The 22,900-nt window shown below is 42.9% G+C and overlaps 2 protein-coding genes across 3 annotated transcripts; both read left to right on the top strand.

Annotated features, from left to right (window-relative positions):
- The first annotated feature begins 1,925 nt into the window (after positions 1-1,925).
- Positions 1,926-8,011, top strand: spartb (spartin b). The gene is made up of 8 exons (XM_068745372.1): positions 1,926-2,015; positions 2,487-3,286; positions 4,025-4,222; positions 4,927-5,071; positions 5,159-5,353; positions 5,440-5,598; positions 5,664-5,754; positions 6,523-8,011. Exons 2-8 carry the CDS (start codon positions 2,492-2,494, stop codon positions 6,725-6,727), a joined length of 1,788 nt encoding a protein of 595 aa, XP_068601473.1. The 5' UTR covers positions 1,926-2,015; positions 2,487-2,491; the 3' UTR covers positions 6,728-8,011.
- A 1,808-nt stretch (positions 8,012-9,819) lies between these two features.
- dclk1b (doublecortin-like kinase 1b) lies at positions 9,820-22,352 on the top strand. Of its 2 annotated transcripts, none has more exons than XM_068745179.1 (15): positions 9,820-10,177; positions 10,382-10,728; positions 14,050-14,149; positions 15,018-15,128; positions 15,617-15,711; positions 16,721-16,808; positions 16,893-17,062; positions 18,752-18,871; positions 19,076-19,222; positions 19,633-19,766; positions 19,937-20,014; positions 20,102-20,198; positions 20,284-20,364; positions 20,451-20,567; positions 22,185-22,352. In XM_068745179.1, the coding sequence occupies exons 1-15, from the start codon at positions 9,820-9,822 to the stop codon at positions 22,350-22,352; spliced, it is 2,211 nt and encodes a 736-aa protein (XP_068601280.1). The 2 variants fall into 2 exon arrangements, with proteins under 2 accessions (XP_068601280.1, XP_068601279.1); XM_068745178.1 differs by having other exon boundaries at positions 15,018-15,134.
- The last annotated feature ends 548 nt before the right edge of the window (positions 22,353-22,900 follow it).

Below are 22,900 nucleotides of genomic sequence, written 5' to 3'. Positions count from 1 at the left end.
TCACTTATCAGCAATTATCATATTCAGATAATTGTACACTTCTGTACATTTAATTATTACTGTACAGAGCACATTTAGTGATCATTTAATAAAAGATGAAAGTTTGCAGTAAACAAAACCAGGACTTCCTTCCTCTCTCTCTCTCTCTTTTTAAAGCCGTCAGCACAAGTTAAATATTAATGTGTCCAGGCATAGAGATTGTAATGATTAAATGATGATGTTTGAAAAACATCTTTATTATTATTGTGTGTCTGAAATTATTGACTTTCACAATCGCAGATTAAATATTGTGAAACTGAAATAACATTAACTAAAGTGCATTTGTTGCCGATAAACCTAAACAGAGACAGATGTGAACGCTGGGCTCCAGCGTGTGAGTCATGGACTTTGTATTCCTGCATGATTTATGAATGTCGGGTTTTATTTAGTCAAAGAAATATGTTGCAGGAACAAAAGACAGTCATGCAGACAATAAAAAAAAAACACGCAACACTTGCATCAATGTACACAAATTGTATTTTGCGACTATGTGATGAAACTCTGTTTTACTGTGTTGCAACATTTGAAACATTTCAACCAAAAAGGTTACAGTGATGCTGCCCAAATAACATGACATGAGCCTTGGATACATGAACACGTGAAACATGACATGCTGTTTTCCAGAGCTGTAGCCAAAGCTCTCTTTTGCTTTCCTGCTGTGATTTGGTTCTGAGTTTGATTAATTCGCTCTCTTCACTGAAGGTGACAGTATGTCAGATTTTCCTCGAAATGTTTGAGTATTTTCAATTAAAAAAAGGAAAGAAACAAGGAGAAACCATATAAAGAACTTGTGTCTGCCTCAGTCTAAACTCCTCATTCCTCAAAGCAATCAGAGCAATCATCAAGAATATAAATATTATTTTTGTGGCAACTATAGTTGAAACAAGGAAGATCCATCAAACAACTATGTTGCTTGACATTTTCAAGAGAGTGCAGCGTGGCTGTTTCCCCATGTCATGTTCTCTCTTCTTTCTTCCTCTTAGATTCAGGACCCTAGTGAGCAGATATTCTTGGTCCCATTCTGAGCACATTTCTCAAATTAATATTGGATCTTGCCCCTGGACATCATAAAAAATGCATGTACAAATTCAGCACAGTGCAAAGCATTTTATTTAAAGCACATGTTTAAAGGTATAGTTTTTTACTATCACTAGTAATAGCAATGCCATCTGTTGGCTTGTTAATTTTTAAATTCACTAATTAAATTAATTTTGCCCGCGGATTCCATAAAATTATTTTAGAGCTTTTTTGCTGAAAATATTTAAACTTAACAAGAATATGTATTACATTTAGCTACATATTTTGAAAGTAGTTACCGGAAGTGGGTCTTTAGGCTCCTCGAGACTCTTATAATTTGTTGCGCGGTAATTATCCAATGGTTGTACTCCACGTGGTAAAGGGTATCATTTATTATCATCTATTGATTAAATTACTTCCCCCGAAAAACGTGCAACTGTATTCTTTGTGATTACTTGAGAACGTGTTTGTTTCGTTTCTGAATGCGACCAATTGGTAAGTGTAGTTTGAAAGTGCACACTCGGAAGTGGTCAATATATTTTGTGAATTGATGGAAGCTTTACTCATTTAAATTAGATGCAGTTCAGAATTTGGCCACCAGACGGCAGTAAAATCTCCTCTTTTAATTTATCTCCCATACTAAACAGTAGTGTCGCGTATATGTACATACTGCCTCCCAGTGGACAAAGTGATAAACTGCAACACAATAAAATAATCAAGTTGCCGTCAATGCAGCAATGTTAGCGCATATTGCAACTTCCTGTTAGCTATCTTCAAAATAAGTGTTAGCTCAACAAGGCGCTTGTTTTCCGCTTTGTAACACGCGCGTCCCTTTATTGTGTTGAGTCGATTCTCCCTGTTACGGAACTAAAGGTTTCCCACGAGAACTGCGTGGAGCGTCACAGCGCGACACCACAACTTCACCCGGGGGACCTGCTGAAGTAGGTTCAGGCGGTTCGGTAAGCTAACCCCACAGACCACGGAGCATTTAACCTCCTTGTCGAACTGTTCATTGGAGTTTTTTCCGCTCGCTGGCTTAATGGTGGATACCGTTAGCTGAAGACTATGCTAATGCTAACCTAGCGAATAGTCTTGTGACGTCAACCGAACTTAAACAGGTGACTGTGACGTTAGCTGACTGTTATATTTGTGTATTTGTTGGTCGGGAGGAAAGATCTTAAATAACATAAGTAGCTTAGCACAAGTCGAGCAACTTGCTTTACGGGCCAAAAAGCCGTTTTCAGTGTCGGTTTTAATGACGCATTTGCTTCTTTATAGTGGATGAGGCGACTTTAGCCCCGAAGCAGCGACGTGTGATATATTTTAGCCTCGAGGCTAGGCTTTAATAGCATGTTTGTCATGTGCTCTGCTGTCCTAGGCCATCAGCCATAAACTCGGCTAACTGTAGCTGGGTCTGTCTATATTTTCAGAGGGGATGGAGAAAGCTAAACAAGATGCGTTTGACAATGCCAGACTTCAAGTGATCAAAGATGGCTACGACAGTGCCTTCGTGTGCATCAACGAAGGGCTCACAGCGGACGAAGCCGGAGAGAAGACCCAGGCTCTGGAGCTCTACAGGCAGGGACGGCAGCACCTGCTGAGGGCCGTCAGCGTGCCGTCGCGGGGCAAGGAGTGCTCCGGGAGCACGTGGGAATCCGCCAGACGGATGCAGCGGAAGATGGAGGAAACGCTGAACAACATCGCCGCTCGGCTGGCCATGCTGGAGACCGGCTCCGAGCTCGATGGCGCGCCTGCAGCCGGGGCTGGTGCATCCGGCCCTTTCGCTGAAGGCCTCGGCCCAATGCTGGCAGCCAAAGGCAAGCCGGAGAGGCCGTCTCCTCCGAACGTGCTCCCCGCCAATGGCCGGGCGGCAGGGCCCGCACGCGGCGGCCCGTCCCCCACCAGACAGCCTGCGGCTCCGGCCGAACAGCCTCCAGCTTATTCTCCGCAGGCGGCTGACGGACACCTGTCCATCTCTTACGGAACGGAGACGGGAGAGATGTCACTGGTGGGGGAGGAGTTCTACAGCAACGCGAGCAACTCGACCGCGTCCTCCCTCGTGGGTGAGGAGGGGGAGGAGCTGCTGTACATCCCTCACGGTGTGCAGATGTTCTTCGTTGCACCCGAAGGGCGAGTGAGCGCGCCCTCGTACCCGGGCTACCTGCGGCTGGTGAGGTTCACGAGCGATCACTCTGACAGAACGCCCAACCGGCCGCCGGCGTTCTTGCAGGTAATCCAGATATCGTAACTCGGTAGCTTAAAATGTGGGCGGTAACTTGTGTTCCCCGTAATTTAACACACGACTGAAACGGCCAGCGACTGCTTGGAGAACGTTTAACCTTTGGCCTGGTTTCCTGAGATGTTTTCTCATTTGAACCCGCATTGATGGCCGAGTCATGACCAGGAGGAGATGAGCTTGAAAACAATCCGTCTCACGTGAGCTGTCTTCACTCGGCGCCAAAACTCCTGAGGTTTTGATTTAAATATTTCTTTTGAAAGCCTCCTCGCTGTCGTGCTCCCGGTGCTTTTCCTGCAGCGTCACGCGGACGTTAGTGCAGATCGCTGGATGATACTCGGCTCCTCATCAGGTGCTTTTTCCAGCGGATGATGTCAATGATTCTCATTGACTGCAAGTAATTATCTCAGGCCTGCTAATGCTAGTGCTGCTACGCTACGCCCTGCGACCCTGCGAGACAGTGCAGTGGATTGTCTCCTCTCACACGGATCGCTGTGTTCCGTTAGCGAGCCTCATCGTGTGGCTTCTCGCTTTATATGGAAACTCGTGCTTCAGCCAGATGGCCTCCCTCCTGCTGGTGACCTCCTTCGGGACAATCCGGTCTTTTAGAAGCGTGTTGGAAAGTTCATCCTGGCATAATTCCTTTCATACTGATTGTGAGCACATCGGTCCTTCTTGATGTAAGTCCAGTCTGCTTTGGGAATAACTGACGGGCTGCTTTCCTCCTGGCAGGTGTGTGACTGGCTCTGCCCCCTCATGGCCGTGGACTCTCCGGTGCTGCTGTGCAACACCGGCGTGTTTATGTTTCCGGACATGATGGCGCCGGCTCCGGGCTACTATGTGGGCGTGGTGTTGTCCTCTGAGCTGCCTGCTGCACACAGAGCGCTGTTCCGGGACCTCCTGTCCCAGATGACAGACCTCAGGGTTCAGGTCAGTGTCGACGTGCGCTCGCGTCTACAGCAGCGCGACACGCCTTTTGGCAGACAGGCTAATCGGCTGACACACGCGCCCTTTCACCCTCCTAAGTGCATTCTCAAAGCGCGGGGAACACTGTAGATATTACGTCTGCTTCTACTTCCTGTTTGTTGGTTTTAGGCCACACACAGAATGGATTCAAACGTCTCATTGTTTTACACTCTTGCTCTGAGCCGACTCCCTTCGCCGAGCTACGCCTGCCTCAGCATTTTGGAGATTTGAGGCGGGTTTGTGAGGAGAATTAATCAGTCGTAATGCTCTTATCTGCTGTAGTTAGAACAACCTCAGCGCTTCGGTTGAAAGACGAGCAGCAGGTCATTTCTGATGGATGCAGAAACGTTCCCTCCGATCCGTGTCCAACGGGGCTAGATGTCTCCCCCGATGGACGTAATTCCTAATCAGCAAGTAGGTTCTTTTTGGGTGACTTTGAAGGATTGAAGGTTTCCACCACAATTAGCATATCTTTGTGGCAACACGTCGACTATTGCAGCAAACGGCACAGACTTGTAAGAGGAGCTATCGTGTGAACCGGAGGCTTTAGCTGGGGGGGGGCAAACCTCTGAGTGGAGACGTGCGCAGATCGCACATAGGAGGGCGCGAGTCGGCCAAACATTGGGACTGTATCTTTCTGTAGCTAACCTGTGTGTGTTCATGTTCAGGCTCCAGATGAAGCTGCAGAAACGGATAATCTCAGTCAGAAGGTGTCCATCGCGACGCCCGAGGAGGCCGCACCCAAGGGCACGGAGGAGGAGGAGGAGCTTCTGCCCGAGTGGAGTGAAAAGGTGGCAAATGGAATCCTTACAGGTGAGGCCACGCTGCGTCTTCTCTCTGAGAATACGCACCCTTTGTTGGAAGTTAGTAAAGCCTTCCGTGATCGTTTTGTCATTTCAGGTGCGTCCTGGCTAAGCTGGGGCCTCGTGAAAGGGGCGGAGTTCACGGGCAAGGCCATTCACAAAGGGGCGTCTAAGCTCCGGGAGCACATCACCCCAGAGGACAAGCCCGCCCACGTCAGCCCCACTGTCACCAAAGGCCTCCATGTCGCCAAGCAAGCAACAGGGGGCGCCGTTAAAGTCAGCCAGTTTCTAGGTGGCCGAGCCGCCCCCAGTCAGCATGCGACACTAGCCGTGTGGCTACCGAGCAGTGGCCCTCTGACCGATCCCGTGTCCCTGCAGTGGATGGGGTTTGTGCCGTCGCCGGCTGCGTGGGCCGAGAGTTGGCGCCTCACGTGAAGAAACACGGAGGCAAACTGATCCCGGAATCTATGAAGAAAGACAAAGACGGGCGTTCCAACATCGATGGAGCCATGGTGGTGGCTGCCAGCGGAGTGCAAGGTGGGGAGCGCTTCCCTTTTATATTCATTCAAATATGAAATGTAACCGTTCGTGCTCCTGTGCAGGCTTCGCCACTATGTGGACCGGCTTAGAGGTAGCAGCAAAGGACATTACCACGAGTGTTGCAGCAGAGACGGTGACCACCGTGAAGCATAAGTAAGTCCTCCCGTGTGTCGCAAATGTTCTGAAGCTTGCTTCGACGTGAGGAAAAACAAGTTCCGGCTCACGGCCGCCCGCTGAACAGGCGCCTTGCACACTGGAACTCAAACGTTTGCCCACTTCCTTTGCTTTTCTATTTGCTTTACAGATTTAGGGGTCTGCAAAAGACCTTTGACCCGCCTAATGAGGAGAAATGTAATTGTTCCTAATTATGCACAGCTATTAAATCTGGCATCACTAATCACAAGCATGATACGAGCCTCCGTTTACTCACCATCCCTGTTCCAGTTCTCTACTTTCACACACAGTGTCTGCTTTTCACTGATTTCTCAAATGTTTCTGATGTTTCTGTTTCTAATTGGCAACAATTAGTTTCTGTCCTGATGGATTTTAGGATAAAGTCAAAATAGTGTTCTTCCTTGCTCAAGTGAAGCAGTTTGATTATAGATTAATTGGATTAGTCAAGCCGAGCTGCTTTATAATTAGATTCTTGAGTCCAGTGAAGTGAACATAGTGTGAGAAAAGCTTCTTCATCAGGATAGATGTTCCCACCCATTACCTTAGTGGGGAGTAGATTCCATTCAACATTCTTGCCATCAGAAATGTATTGGGTATATTCCACCCTTGAATGGCTGTAATTTACTTTACAGTTTAAATGCAGCATGCCATCTTTACAATCCTTGCACTGCATATTAATCAACTCCGACTTAATCCCGTTTCTCGCCGCCTCCTGTGAACAACCGTCCATCGTGGCGTGCGACGAAGGTACGGGGCGGCAGCAGGACAAGCCACAGACCACGCTGTCAACTCTGCCATCAACGTCGGCCTCACGGCCTTCAATGTCGACAACCTCGGGATTAAAGCTGCGGTGAAAAGGACTGGAAAGCAAACGGCACAGGCCATCCTGGAAGACCACAAACTTCAGGAAAAGCCAGGCAACGGGAAACGAGTGGAAAAGTCAGACAAATAGCCGACGATGCCCTGCCTCACTCACTCCGGCAGAATTGCCTTAAAGCTTTTGTATTCTTCTATCAAATCTATATTTATTATAAATTATTTACTAATGATTTATCTTTGCAAGATAACTACTGTTAAATGTGCGTCATGTTGTTTGATGTCGCTTTTCAGCACTTTAGTTCATATACATTTATTTTAAATAAAGATTAATTTCTAAAAAGCAGAAAATGATAGATACAGTGAAATTGATGCACACGCTCACATTCAGAGATCAACACTTAACCTCGAAGGAACTAAGAAAGCTTCGCACTGCTGTTCACTTTCCAGGTAAATCGTTGGTCATCTTCATGAAGCGTGTGTGTGAGTTTATCCCAGATAGGGTAGGTGCAGTTTAAATAATTGGCTACAAAAAAAATCTAGATTTGTGTTTCATTGGAGCTACTGACCAACAATTATGAGGGTAATCAAAGTCTTTGGGTTTTGAACTGTTTGAAAATAAGCAAAGAAATGTGACTTTGGGTCCTTGGAAATTGTTTCATAATTCTCTGACATTTTATGAGCTAAAACGGATGATGTCGTAAAAATAATGGATATTTTTGATGGTAAAAAATAACCGTTAAAGTAATTGGTAGTTGCATCTGTCAGTTTCTTCAGACAAAAAAGAAAAATCTTAATTTTTTCCAGCAGTATTTGAAATTAATTTTCACTGCTACTGCCCTGTGCCTGCAAATATCAGATGATATGCAAAAATGCTATGTTTTGTAAAATAGACTGAAGTGTATTATTTATTTTTGTTAGACCTTCACACATTAATGGAGGTTACTAATGTGTTTCACTGCTGTCTTTTGCATTTCAATTTGATCTGCAGCAGATAACCTCGGAATGTTAATTTCCTATTCCAGATTTTATAAAGATGGTGTTCAGAAAATACATTAAATGAAATATGAATTTTGAGGTACGACGCTTAACCCCCCCCCCCCCCCCCCCAGTAATCTGACATTAGTATTAAGATTTCTTAAGGGTTTTGAATCTAACAGCAGAGTGAAATTAAACATTTTCTTTATCCTATTTTTGCAGTGACCTTCATTGAAAGGGTCGCCTAGTGGTCAAGTGTTCTGTGAAATGTTTGAAAAACTGTGAAATATTCAACCCTAATTTACACAAATGGAAGTGGAGAGATTTAAATTCATGTTTATAAATTATTCCTTAATTCTGTGTGTGTTGGGGAGGAGGGTGTCACTTCAAAGAAATGAAAATAATGCTCCTACTTTCACTATTAAACAAGAGTTCTACTGTTTTTCCGTTTTTTACTTGATTTGATTTGGCCAAACGACGTGATGACCGATCATGATCGTTCAGGCGTTTTCGTTCCTACCACATTTCTTCCTGGGAGACGATGGTTCCCCACCATCCTTCCAGTTTTTATTAATGTGTTGGACAGTTCTTAACCCCATTTTAGTAGTTTCTGCAATCTCCTTAGACGTTTTCTCTTCTCGATGCATGCCGATGGTTTGACCCTTCTTTAACAGACACACAACGTATGTATTGCATCAGCTGGGGTCAAATAATTCGTTGCAAGCTGAAAGATAATTGCCCATGCAGTAATTATCCAATAGGAGGCTTGAACCCATTTGCTTAGTTAAATCCAGGTGGTGACTTTTTATTTTCGTCAGGCAGTGTAAGTCCAACACAAGTGGAAGGCTTGGCCGGTATTCTAACATGTTTTAGCTGGAGAGCTGGATCAACAAATGGCTTTCTGAAAATAGCCTTCCAAGCTCTGGATCAGTAGATTTCTCCATCAGCAGGTCATCTGGCTAAACGCCCCATAATAAAGTAAGTGTGTGCATCAGGTTGAGCAAATTCAGGAATGCTGATTGTCACAAAAGTGATGTAAGTCCTCAACCAAACTCCTGCATGAAAGGATGGAAGTCCGCTGCAATGGTTTGGATAGAAACCAAATAATTACATACATACTCATGATTGAAAACATTCTTTTTTTTTGTATTATTATTAGAGCTCTGCGCTTTGCAAATAGTTTGAGAATGCGCAGCATTAATGCATGATTTTCAACGTAGATGTTGGTTTAAAGCCAACAGTTAAATTACTTATTTATCTTTAAATGATGCACGCCAGGGAAGACGAGCGCATTCTAAGTGCGTGTGCGCGTGTCCCTGCAGCACAGCGCACGGAGCGCGTCCGACAACCTAGCGGCCCGGTGTAAATCACCGCAATAGTAGGGGGGGGGGGACCGGCTCCAGCCCTGCCTCCTCTCTGCACGTGAGCAGCGCAGACCCGGTTAGCAGGCAGGCAGCGCGATAGCAGGGCAACAAAGGGAGGCACCGAATGAATCGATAATCCGGTAAAACGACGCGCCCCGCTTCATCCGTCCTGTCGTCACTTCAAAGGTAAGCGAATGCACCAGAACAAGGAAATCCACGCGTCTGCACTGATGTCCTGTTCTGTTAATATCGATTTCAATCGATCGTCCGTCTGTTGTAAAACCTTGCATGTTTGTGCTCCGCATGAAGGTGTGTGTTGTTTGTAACTGTCCACTGCAGCAAAATGCACTTTCCTCGCGTCCAAAATGTAGAATTGAGAAACGTCGTGGAGCAGGCACTGGGTGTGACAGGGGGGGAGGGGGGGGGGGGGGGGGTATTTGATGTTCCACTTGATTTATTTATTTATTTTAATGGGGCATTTCTCTTTCCGTAGCTAAAAGGTGAGGGCTGAAATTTGAAAGTCACTGTATGATCCAAAATTAAATCACACACAAATAAAGGGAAAGGTGCGTTTTAATTTTGGACTGGATACAAAACAAAGGTGTAAACTGTGGCGGCGTGGCCCTACCTGTGGCACAGAGTACTCTACAATGAACGAGAACACTGAACATCATTAGAGCATTAGGCATTCTGTAGTTTTTATACACCAAACATCAAATCAAAAGATACACGGACCGACGTGCTGCTTCATAGGACACCGGTGAGCAGCACCATCGGGGTTGCATCAGGAGCCCAGACGGGGCCTCCATTCTATCGTGTGTTAAGATCATCTGAGTAGGAAATCATGTGCTTGTGTTGTTCAGGGTTCTAATAGCACTGCGCTGTCATGGAGCTGGAGCACTTCGATGAGCGGGACAAGGCTGAGAGGACACGGAGGGGATCCAGAGGGAATGGGCTCCCGAGTCCGACTCGTAGCGCTCACTGCAGCCTGTACAGGACCAGGACCCTGCAAGCGCTGAGCTCCGGGAAGAAGGCCAAGAAGATTCGCTTCTACCGCAATGGGGACCGCTACTTCAGAGGGATCGTCTATGCCATCTCTCAGGATAGGTTCAGGTCCATGGAAGGGCTCTTGGCTGACCTCACAAGGTCTCTGTCAGATAATGTGAACTTGCCACAAGGAGTGCGGACCATTTATAGTGTCGACGGGTCAACAAAGATCGCCAGCTTGGACCAGCTGGTGGAAGGTTAGCAGTGTTGGTTTTAATAATGCATAATGTGTGGCCAGACTGCACTAAGCAATTAAATCTAATGCAGATCAAATGGCACTCGTCATCCTCAGTCTTGAAGCACAGAAGTCTATCGTTAGGAGGTCCTGAATATTGGTGGTTCTTTTCGTGAGTCTTCATATTTTGCAGGCTGAAATCTTGACGTCCCGTATCTTTCCGCAGGAGGCAGCTATGTTTGTGCGTCCATAGAGCCCTACAAGACGCTGGACTACACAAAGAATGTAAATCCCAACTGGTCGGTTGGAGCTCGGACTGCCGTGTCCCTCCGTGATCCCGTTTCCCTCGCCAGTGCCAACTCTGGATCCACAGAAACCAAAGAAGGCAGGGACTTTATTAAGCCCAAATTGGTAACCATTGTCCGCAGTGGAGTAAAGCCTCGCAAGGCTGTCCGGATCTTGCTCAACAAGAAGACTGCCCACTCCTTTGAGCAAGTCATGACTGACGTCACAGATGCCGTTAAGCTGGACTCTGGAGTCGTCAAAAGGCTGCATACTGTTGACGGCAAGCCGGTAGGTGTTCCTATTATAGAGCCTGTGACCTGCCGTTTAGTTACATTTACCTTGTTATAGACGTTAAGCCAGTTATGCAGCCTGTGTGTGTTTTCCTTGTATAGATGATGCTTTTCTGAATGTTGCTTGTTCTAAGGGAGTGCCATTATCTTAGGTTGGTCTTTGATGGAAGTCAAAAAAAGACTGTTCACCTTGTGTACATCTGCTCATAATGTAACCATGTGGTGTATCATCATGATTCATTTAGTTTCAGGGACTTTAGTTTGCTCTACTTTATTATCCCAGCATGCAACAGACCTGGTGCACATTCATTGTTGAATATTTTGAGCATGGTGAGTGAATTCTGAGTTTTTAGAATAAGAGGAATAATTTGTCTCTGACATTTGAGGGGTTTTTTTTATGATTTATTTTTTAACACTTCAATCTTGCATGAACTCTCTCACCCCATCACAAAATATAAGAGGGACCCCCCCCCCTCGGTTCCGTCGGCGAAAATGGTTTCCTGAGCTGGTTGCTAAGGAACAGCCTCTGCGGCAGAGCAGTGCAGTAGAGGTGTAGGACTGGAGGTGTCGTATGAGAGGACTCAGGCGATAGCAGCATTTCTTCCCTTTATTTTGCATGTGGTGGAAAGATGAATTGCATGTATGCAACAAGAACAGGAGCCGTTCTGTGATGCTGCATGGAGGGGAAAAAAATAATACAAATGATTTTCACACCAAATAACAAACCTGCTTTAATAAAGAGCACAGATTGTTGGTAAAGCCTAAATGCACAGGACATTGCAGTGTCTTCATATGGTTCTGTCGTGCAGGGACCGCCAAACATTATCTTCCTCTGAGTGGCGTTAATGTCGTGTACGCCTTCTCTAGCAGTAAGATTGGGAAGTTGTGTGTTGGGAAGTGAAGCTCAGCGTTTTTGGCTTGCTGTGGTTACAGATGGCCACAAAAGCTCCTGTTATCAGAAGCCATGATTTCATGTGAGTTTAACCTTCAGTGAATGACCTGCTTGTGGTTTTGTCCCAGAAATAATGACAATTGGTGGATGGCAAGATCCAAAGTGTTGTAAAATGCATCTGATCAGTGAAACGAGTCTAAGCATGAGCTTCTAAGGCATTTATTCTGTCGGTGAGTATAAAAAGGTGGCTCAAACAGATCACGTTGTGTACTTCTGTAAATCTGTAGCAACAAAAGTAGACAATAGGTATTTGATCTACAACCGGGAGTAGTATTCACAATAGTTTCTAGCAATAGACGCACAACCTTTAGGTTGGAGGTGGAAGGAAAACACACATGGACACAATAAGAACACACAAACTCCACGCAGATAGGAATCGAACCCATGTAAGCAAAAATAACGAAGTTATTTATATTACTTTAACATTATTTAGACACAATTGCAGTATAGTTACTGCATTCTACAGCAGACCTAATCGAAATCTGGGATTACGTGTTAATATTGCGTGCTGCATCATCTCGTCTTTCCTCTGGACTACTGAGCGCTTATGATAATGCAGACAGTGTGATATAGACGGCAAACAATTGATGCAACGACTAACGACAAACACCATGCAAAATAAGAACGAGAGGTTATATTTTGTTGCACGCTTTTAACTAAGATCAATCTGTACATCGTACATGGCATGCATGCCTACCATTTTACCTACCAGGAATCCTTTGGCTTGAGGAAATTAATGTTCAAACGGTGGTGATCAATATTTGCACAGGATGCTCCTGGACCACAAGTGTGTTTGTGCTCGAGTGTGTTAGGGGGATGGTAGGCCTGATGGAGCTGCTGTGTCACTGAGCCAGCAGACATAACCGAGCACACAGCTGATATCATACTTATTTCTCTCTGGATTTGCACATTACACATTTAAAATTTTAAGTTTTATTGTGGTTTTTAGGTAAAGAGAGAGATAATAGAGGTGATGGCCACCCAATGTGTGAAGCCGTGTTTGAACTTGCATCATCACAGTGATTATCAGCTCTGTTGTTCTGTTATGATGGGGATATATTCTTGTTTCCTGCATTTTGTTGGTCTGTTTTCCAGATTGGATCTGAAAGCAGATCTTTAAAGTAGCTTCGTCCCTCTCATCTCCGATTCTGTCTCCTTGGTAACTGCTGGGCTGCTGTCCTCCCTCTATGATCTGGGGTGGGGCAGGGTATATCGGGGCGGTGCCTGTGGAGAACTGGGCCATATTAAGCCCCCCTCTGTGCACAATGGCTGGGTTTCCTTTGCCTGTTTGAAAGTGGTCTTGCTGCAGTTTACCGATAAACCAACCCAGTTGTTTGTATTTCATCTTTTTTATTTTTGACTACAGTCAGAAGATCAAAGCTCCATATGCTTGTGTTATTGATAATATAAAATAATCTCTCACTGGTGCATTAGAAAGTAGAATATTGGTAGATCGTAACTAAAAGATATAATCATAACCTTTTAATAAATGGTCAGAGGCTGGTTTGCGCTATGTCTCGGCACTTAGACACCTGCTGAAACCTATATGCTTTCTAATGACACAATTAATAATGCATGGCCACCTGAAGTGATTGCACTTTGTATATATTGATTTTTCTTTTTTTTTCTAAACCTTGTTGTTCCCAAATATATTGTAATAAAACAACCAGTCTGCAGTATTTAACAGTACTTTTTTTACTCAATAACATACAATATCTAAAGTTTATTTAATCAAGGATTTTTAAGTAAATTAAATGTATAATCTGTCTAAATGAACAGCTAATTCAAGGCAGAAATATTTCTTCTTGCTCATGTCAATGATTATAAATAATCATTGTTTTTGCTGATTTTGCCTTTTGTTGCAGAGGAAATGAAAGGAGGACTAGGTTCTCCTCCACCTGCTGCTCTTAATGCATCAGTAATCTCTTTTGAAGAGAAGGTCAGGACTTCATCTGCAGCTTCATTTATTTATCAGTCTGCTGTGATTCGCCTCTGTTCTGATGAGAGCGGCAGCCAACTCATAGTATCTGAGACGCAACTGTTCTGTGTGTGTGTGTATATATAGTGTGTAATTTTACAAAGGTCAGTTAATGGGAGGCTTATTTGGGAACACATGGGATGATACTTTGGAATTTTAAGCATGTTTTCAATTTATTTAATTCGGGGAAAAATAGATTAATAACGATCAGTTTACAGGAAGAATTTAACTTTATATATATGCTTGTACTGTATATTTTGACATGATTCAGTATCACAACAATAGTGCTATTTATTTATTTTTGTGTTGGTCAGTCTTAACATCTGGGACATATGAAACTTGTCTTTCTACTGGAGCTGAAAAACAGATGCCATTTTCTTTTTCTTCAGGTCACCTGTCTTCAGGACTTTTTTGGGGATGATGATATATTCTTTGCCTGTGGCCCTGAGAAGTTCCGTTATCAGGATGACTTCAACTTAGATGACGGTGGTAAGTGTCATCGTTTCTCCCAGGCTTGGCTCACTCACTGGGGAGGGTGGAGGAATGACACTGGTTACTAAATCCTGAATCAATCAAAATGATTATCGTTATGCCTCCAGCGGGGTTGCAGTCAACAGTGTTCTCTCTACTGCTGCAACTGCTTCTGAATATGCCAGTACCACAGTATAAATAGTCTTGGTCTCTATCTATGCTTGTTGGAGGTGGTGCTTGAGTCGATAATGGGTGGTGCTTTGAAATGAAGTTGCTATTTAAAGCCCAAAATTCATATTGGCTGATCAGAAACAGCCTAAAACATTGATCTCAGACCGGCCTCACAACTGAGCTGCTTCTGATCGACATAGTCCAACAGAACTACCGGTATTTGCAAAATATTAATAAAAGCTAATGAATGAACCTCTTTGAATCAATGACATGAAAACCATTAAGAAGTCTGATGTTCAAGGTTTGGTGGTTGGAGACGGACTGAACTAGAAATTAGTTTCCCAATAGCTTCATTTATTCACCTGACCTAGTTTTCTTGCTGTTGTACACCGTGTGTGTGTTTGATTAATGGTCCAGACAAAATGGAGAGGGACACCATTATTCAGTTTGTGGCTTTGTTGTCACGTCTTGCTTCATAAGCAATATAAAATAATGCTTATTAATGGAGTCACAGTGCTGCTGTACATCTTATGGTGTCCCGTATCTGTGGAGCTCTTGTTTAATCCCTCTTTCTCATTATAAACTGACAGAACCTTAAATTGTCACAACTAAAATCTGAATCAAAGAGTGGAAGTGGCTCATTTTCTTTTTCTCTTCAAGAAACATTTTTCTGCAGCTGTTGTTAAAAAAATAATATTTCCTTCTTTCTCTACAGAATGTAGGATGGTAAAGTCTGCATCATATAGCCGGCTCCCCTCTTTGCAGGGCCGCTCTTCCCCAAGAAGTGGAGGAATATCCCGCAGGAGCAAGTCTCCATCATCCAATAGTTCAGGTTTGTGCGTTTGAGGCGGGGGTTGCTGGTTTGTCTTTTTTTTCTGTCTGTTAGCAAGATAACTCAAAGTTATAAGAGAGCCTGAATTTTGGATTACTTGGACATTTTTGTTAACATTGCAGTCAGCAAATGTTTTACATTTTAACATTTAAAAGCCCATTTATAGATTCAAAAATCAGTTAAAAATACACAACTCTGATTTACTTTTTACGGTTGGTGTATAAAATATACCAATAACTATTTATAGCCTTTTGATGAAGCTCCAGATCACCATGTGGATGTATAAATCTAATTACGAGGGGAATGAGCTCTGAGGGCTTTCCTAGTTTCATGCTACCTCGGCAGTGCCCTGGAGGTAGACTGTCCCTAGAAGATCTTTTAAATGCATATACAGTACATTATGTTTACATTAATGTATTTATTTTTGTGCAGTACTTCCACATTGTGCTGATTGTTTCCTTCCGTATTCTCTGTACCATCAGCTAATGGCACTGCAGGCAGTCAGCTGTCCACGCCTCGATCTGGAAAGTCTCCAAGCCCGTCTCCAACCAGTCCAGCTAGCCTGCGAAGACGACAGGTACAAATTGGATGTTCCATCAATACATTCTTGAAGGTTTCCCCATTTGAAGGTTCTCTATCATTGTAAATTTGTTTAATGAGATGACTATTTTTCCACATTAAAATAGTGTAGGTCAAATATTTTAAAGCTTCTTCTTGCTGCACATTATTGACCTTACTGTTTTGTTTGACTGTACCAGTAAGGCCATCTGTGTGTATATTGTTTCTGTCTGGAAGAAAAGCAATGGCAGGGCACCAGGGAGTGCTGGCATGAATTGTGTGCGTAGCAAAACAAATAACACCTTTCCATTTACAAGCTACCTTAAGGCTATATATATATTAAAAAAAAGAGGCCTGGCCCCACACAACAAAACGCTCAGAAGGGTAAAGACAAAACGCTCACCAGGAGATAAATGGATGTTTAAATTCTGTCAACTGTTTACCTGTTCTAGTCAGGTGTGTTTCATTGATCCAGAGTCTTTGTTGCTCCTGACCCAGCTTTTCAGAATAAGCATATAGTTCTGAAAATCCATTTAGATAATGGTTACAGATTTAGATATATTGTCTTTGCACTGTTTTCATTAAAACTGAATGTGAAAATTGAGTGGTAACTGAGATCACTGTTTTTGTTAAGGTTTTACAGTTTTTTATTTGGAACCAGGGTTGTGTATGATGATGATTATGACTGGGGAAGACGAGTGCATTTTAATATTATGACGCGCAGTCCATTCTGCAGTGATACCATTACTAATGAATCATAATGCTGGATGGTTTGGTATTGTGGCTGTAATGGAGGATATTATTTTCAAGCCACATGCCAGGATGATTGTTGATGTTTTGCCACGCTTTATTTATTCCTATCAGATTTTAAACTACATACTCTACGCTTGCAGAGTGGAACAAACGGGCTTTGAGTAAAATGTCTGTAATCTCATTTTTTACAAGGTCTACCTCCTTTGAATCTTGGTATATAAGACAGGGGAATCAGTTTGTATTTCCTGCTCACTCTGACTTGCTTTTCATTCCAGGGCTCTCAACACAGCGGCTCTTCACTCTCTTTAGCTTCTACGAAGGTTTGCAGCTCAATGGATGAGGGAGATGGGCCTGGCAGTGAAGGCAAGCAAAAGAATGGAATCTACGTTAAGTACAGATCGCTTTGTCCCTACCTTTTATGTTAGCTTCTTTTGTTTTGCTCCACAGCTGAGCCCATGGATGAGTACCCCTCAGTTCCTGCTTCCATAGCAGAGAGGTACAAAGTTGGGAGGACATTAGGGGATGGAAACTTTGCTGTTGTCCGTGAGTGTGTGGAGAGATCCACTGGAAGGGAATATGCTCTCAAGATCATCAGCAAAGATAAATGCAGGGGAAAGGTGAGCCTGCTGTTCATCAGCTGACTTTAGTCATAAGAAGTTTCCTAACCCCTCGAGCTGTTCATTATGGTCTTGTTCGGTTTGCGATGCTCTTTCAATTGAAATTTTCCACATCATTAAACGGTGTCCTCACTGATAATCTTTGTAAACAACAAATGAGCAAATAAGAATATATTTCACTGACTTTCTTTTTATAAGGCCGTTGTCGGTAAAGGAGTTTGGGCATGTTGATAATATATCTGAAGTAACGCCATTGGGAGGGATTGGGGTGGAAGGCCTGATCACAGACAGCTGTGGAACGCCATTTAAGGACACGGTGGCAGTTTTACTACACGCTTTTATGATACCCAACAGCCTGCTTTCAATTTTGAGGGTCATTAACCCAAACCAGTTGACAAAGGAAAATGTGAGGACAAATTCCATGAAACTACAATATAACGTTTTATTTTGGCCACATAATGATTGCAATAAAAAAAGGAATGCCTTGGTTTTTTTTTTTTTTTTTTTTGACACACACGCATTAACATGAAGATTGAAAGCAGCAGTTTCAGAATAATTCAATTGCAGAAAAGCCTCAACAGTGTGATCACGGAGCAACATGGAAGCATTTACTGTAGGATTCTATTTAAAACTGACCATCTTCTTAGTTGTAGACATATTAATGTCCAACAGGCTGATGAAGAGATGCAAATGCAATGATGTGACATCTCATCTGTTTCCCATGACGTGGTGGTATAGAAATCCGAGGTGGGAGGACGCACCTCTGGAACAACAAACAGGCGGCACGAAAACGACAATGATTTGGACAGCTAGGTCGCCTTAATGCGGGGGTGTCCAAACTGTCCCACGGAGGGACACTGAGACACTGCAGGTTTTCCTTCCAGCCAGTTACTAAAGCGGGTGATTTTAATTATGAACACCTCCTTCAATTTGAGGGAAGGCGCTCTTTCGTGAGATCGGCTGCTGGAGAGATGGTTGGAAAGGAAACCTGGAGTGGCTAGGCCCTCCATGGAAGAGTTTGGGCACCTCTGCCTTAATGCTTTAAGTTAATACAGACGAACCAAAAGTAACACATTACTTTTGAAATGTCCTTGATAAATGAAAGTGTCCAGTGACAGGGCTACACATTGTATTACACAAGTACGCATTGTATTTTATTTTCACAAGATATAGATTGTTTGTAAATGTGTTCTCTGAAGATCAGTAACCTACAGCATCAGAAATAATTCCCAGCTGTGGCGAGGCTCCCACTCGCCACCAGGAAAAAAGTGGCCTCAACGTGAACAAGGGCTGTCCAGCAGAGTTGAGTCATTGCTGCTCCATATTCATTCACATAGATAAAACAAATTAATTGGTGGTATCATCACAGGGTAGAAAAAGCATCATGAACAAGCCCTTCTGCTTGTTGCCACCTGGGCTCCTGTTGCCATCGGTCAGCAGATGGTGCTAGCGTTCTGAGATTATAATAATGGCTTATTTAAACTATTAATTTCTTTATTTTTCTTTAGCACCGGCGCCAGATGAACCTAGTTAAGCCGCGGCAACGAATGTCGACATGATTTCATCTAATTCCTGAAACAGAAATGTTATTTTATTTCTGAGAAGGAGGCTCTCCAGTATCATGTTCATTATTTTTATGAAGTGATCATTACATGCTTTTTTAAATGGCTAAACTTTACTGTTAACCAGGAGCACATGATCCAGAGTGAAGTGTCAATTCTTCGGCGCGTGAAACATCCCAACATCGTACTTGTAATTGAGGAAATGGACACCCACAGTGACCTCTATCTTGTAATGGAGTTGGTTAAGGTACTACAATTTTTTTATTTTATTTTAAATGTCAAGGTAAAATTCTGCACAAGTTTAATTTTTTATAATTTTCAATACATTTTCTTCAGCTTTATTTTGTGTAGATGCCATTTTTCCTGGATTTCATTTATCTGACATAATTTCTCAATACCGGTACATCTTTTAAATTGGTACTCTTCCACATCTCAAATACTTCTCCTCCAGGGTGGTGATCTCTTTGACGCAATCGCCTCCTCTAATAAATACAGAGAGCGAGACGCCAGCTGTATGCTGTTCAATCTGGCGAGCGCCATCAAGTACCTGCACGGTCTCCATATCGTCCACAGAGACATTAAACCAGAAAACCTGCTGGTGAGTGACACGACAATTATTGTCACATCATTGTTGTTAATCCCCTTGTAAGTTTTCTTTGCTTGTAGGTTCATACGGCTATGAAGAGTCTCAAATTTCTAAATTTTGAAATGTGTTTTTTTTTCCAAGTAGTCTTCCTAATGTCGTCCATTTTTTTAAACCTTTTATTTAACCAGGAATGTTAACTGAGAACTAATTCTCATTTTCAAGAAAGATATAAACCCAAGTTGTATGTTTTTGGTGGTGGGAGGAAGCCAGAGAACCCATGCAGACATGGTTAGAATGTGGCCTTTCCTCACAGAAAGGCCACAAGTCGGATTTGAACCTGTGACCTTCTTGCTGTGAGGCAGCCGTGCTACCCAGAACTTTGTATTGCGGTTTCACTTTGCCTCGCTATTTCTGTTCCGCAGGTTTATGAACACCATGATGGAAGTAAATCTCTAAAGCTGGGTGACTTTGGGTTGGCTACTGTTGTCAACGGGCCCCTCTATACTGTGTGTGGCACACCAACTTATGTAGCTCCAGAGATCGTCGCTGAAACCGGGTGAGTCAGAGGTGTTGCATCGTTTTGGTCCGCTGAAGCATGATCGGGGAATGAATCTGTAATATGCCAATCCAAACTGCCTCATGAATTCTCTGTAATTAACATGCATAGTCTCTCTCTCTCCTGGCACCTTTCTGTGTAATGTCGACCATTGAAATGTCCTGTGTAAGATATGGCCTCAAGGTTGACATTTGGGCAGCTGGTGTCATCACTTACATACTGCTGTGTGGCTTTCCTCCATTCCATAGGTAAGTGCTACGGTATCAAATATAAATATGATGCATTAACAACATTTAAATCACATCATAGACTATTATTTGGCTTCATTTCAACAGCAGTGGTGAAGATCAGGAGGCTCTTTTTGAACAGATTTTAAATGGTCTGCTTGATTTCCCCGCACCGTACTGGGACAACGTGTCTGATACCGCTAAGGTTCGTGTCAGTGATCTGTTGCACTGGTAGCTCCGATTTCATCATTATAGTGGATGCTAATGACCAACATGTCATGATTCCCTAGGTTCTGATTACTGGGATGCTGCAGGTGGAGGTGGATGAGAGATATACGGCTGGGCAGGTGCTTGATCACCCATGGGTCAATGTAAGTTCAATATTTTGAATACAGTCCTCTCACCAACAGTTAACAGTAACCGGTTCAGCCAGTAGAGTGATATGTTTTGTTATTAGCGGGATGATGGCGTGTTGGAGAATGAGCAGCAGCTGCCTGTGGCTGGGAAGATCAAGAAGCAATTTAACCCAACGCCCAAGGTCAACAGCACCGCAGCAGGAGTGTCCGTAATCACAGTAAGCGCTGACACTGCATGGCCATCTGCAGATGACATCATGCTCATCTACAGTGTGACTATGCATTAGAATCTATCTTTTGGATTTCATTCAAAATTTCATGACTTCAGTTTTATAGGCACCGGATGTTTTAGTTCACAAAAGTATTTTATTTTTTCTTTGAAAATTATTCAAATGGCTTTCAGTTGAGTTGTGATCATCATTCATCATTTTTTTTTTATATTATTGATAGATAACTGACTTCTCTGTTTTATATGCATGCACATGTTCGTTCATCTGGTTCTTGCTGCCAGGTCTTCTTGCATGTGTGCTGTGGTCTGTCATCCCCCTCTGGTAGATGGACTGCCAGCCCTCTGTCAAATTACATCGTGGAACGACAATATCTTGGTTTTCATTGATAAAATTTCTTGTGTAGTTTCAAAGTGAACTTAATTTGCACAGTAAGCAGAATGTGATAGAAAATATCCAGTAATTATATTCTTGTTTGACATTGATCAGGGAAGGAATTATTTGAATCGGTCTACTTTTCTCCTGCTTTTTTATGATCCCACACCACAAATAAAGGGATAGTAAAAAGGTTTATATTTGACCCGCACATTTTGTATCTGTATTTTGTATCATAAACATGACTGCTTATTTTTTTTTCTACACAATAATTGAGTACTAAAGTTTGGACTTTTGCTTTTCAGAAATATAGGAATAAGATTTTACTTTTGTCCATTTTTATTTTCTTTTGCTTTTCCATGGTTCTAATTGGTCTCATTCTGATTAGGATTTATCTCATGAGGGTGTTTTTGGGACATGACTTGAACACTTAAATAATGTTTTCACACCCTTAAAATTTGAGCACCTTCCTTTTAATATAGTTTTCAAAATTAATATTTTTCTCAGTAAAGCAGTCAACAACTTAAACCACTTGTGAAGCGGGCGGATCTTGATTATTTCATGCTTTTTTACTTTGTAGACAATCAGTTAGAAAATATTTGAGCATTTTCTCAGTACAAGAGTATTAACAGTGGTTTAGAGCTGGTAAGTTCAAGGTGATTCTGAGTTGCACTTGTCTCTCTGCTCAGCTGGACCAAGATTTAACGACCCCAGAGGTCAGGGTCTTTTGATCACGACCGGAATACATGATTGTACTGGATAAGGTATGGCATTTCAGAGCACTAATATGAGGTGCTTCTATGGCAGAGTGCTGGCAGTCTCTATTTCCCAGTCATCACCAAGGGTCTGAGCCATTGACCCTTGGCGGAACCCTTTTCATGCCTCATCAAAGCCACCATTTAGTGATTTCACTTCATCTCACTGGTGCCGTGGCTGTTTCCTCTTCACTGATTGTGCACTTTAATTTTCTATTTACTCATTCCGTTTATAAAAACTCGCACTAAATTCACTTTAGGTTTATAAGGTGTATAATGGTGTATAACGTTTTATACACCTGGCACTGCAGAAGCCGCCTTGTTGCTTGTCCTTATCCTATCTCAATGATACTTTCTTGAACATCTTGGTTGTGACTATATGCTAGCATTCCAAGTATTTCACTGTTTAAGAGGATGACGCTGCTCATCTCTATGGTTACGTGGAGAATCAACCAGTAAGCTGCTGTGTTTCTCTCAGACCACAGCACTTGATAAAGAGAAGCAAGTTTTCAGAAGAAGACGCCACCAGGATGTGATGCCTGCTCCACGCCTCCCTCATGGTATTGGTGCTGGTGTCACACCAGAGTCTGAGGACTATTCTCAAAGTTCAGCAGACACCGTCCGTTCACCCATCTCTCCGTTCTAACTGTCCTCTTTGATACCAATGCGCCAATCACAACTGCAAAAGGCATTGGTAGAGGCTAGATGGCAAAATGCAATAGCCTAGCACTGGATTCAGTTTTCTGATATGGACATTCAGACTGCATACTTACCTGTGCCTGTTTTCTTTTCACGGTTCTACTTACCGGTACATTTCTTTTGCAAAATACATTGAGCATGCAAAAAATATTCAGATTTTCCCTTTCCTTTAACAGAAGCCACCAAGTACCCTCTCTTGGTAAAGATTGTGTACTGCAACGGAAAACATAGAATATTGATTTAGATGCAAATTTCTCTTAAACAGTACTATAACTGTTTTAATACAACCCTAACTCTTTGTCACCTTTCAAGTATATGACATATAGAATACTTTGCTGTGGAGCCAAGGGTTCTGTTGCACAAACCTTAGATTCAGTTTATAAGAGGACCCATGAAACTGGAAAGAGATGCTGCTAATATTCTACCATAATTGTACTGAACATGCATTTCTATGTAGGACAAATAATTCCCTACTTTAGCAGACCTGAGCTTCTT

The sequence above is a fragment of the Brachionichthys hirsutus genome, chromosome 11, assembly GCF_040956055.1.
Source record: "Brachionichthys hirsutus isolate HB-005 chromosome 11, CSIRO-AGI_Bhir_v1, whole genome shotgun sequence".
NCBI lineage: Eukaryota > Metazoa > Chordata > Actinopteri > Lophiiformes > Brachionichthyidae > Brachionichthys > Brachionichthys hirsutus.
The sequence above is the reverse complement of the archived record's forward strand: the minus strand, read 5'-3'. Positions and strand labels throughout refer to the sequence as shown.

What these genes read in the sequence shown, in the direction of transcription:
- spartb (XM_068745372.1), top strand. Translation starts at nt 2,492, where the DNA reads ATGGAGAAAGCTAAACAAGATGCGTTTGACAATGCCAGACTTCAAGTG. An exon ending in GGCAAATGGAATCCTTACAG is followed by an intron (nt 5,072 to 5,158) that starts GTGAGGCCACGC and finishes TTGTCATTTCAG; the next exon opens with GTGCGTCCTGGCTAAGCTGG. An exon ending in GTGACCACCGTGAAGCATAA is followed by an intron (nt 5,755 to 6,522) that starts GTAAGTCCTCCC and finishes CGTGCGACGAAG; the next exon opens with GTACGGGGCGGCAGCAGGAC.
- dclk1b (XM_068745178.1), top strand. Translation starts at nt 9,820, where the DNA reads ATGGAGCTGGAGCACTTCGATGAGCGGGACAAGGCTGAGAGGACACGG. An exon ending in TCCATCATCCAATAGTTCAG is followed by an intron (nt 15,135 to 15,616) that starts GTTTGTGCGTTT and finishes CTGTACCATCAG; the next exon opens with CTAATGGCACTGCAGGCAGT. An exon ending in TTGTAATGGAGTTGGTTAAG is followed by an intron (nt 18,872 to 19,075) that starts GTACTACAATTT and finishes CTTCTCCTCCAG; the next exon opens with GGTGGTGATCTCTTTGACGC.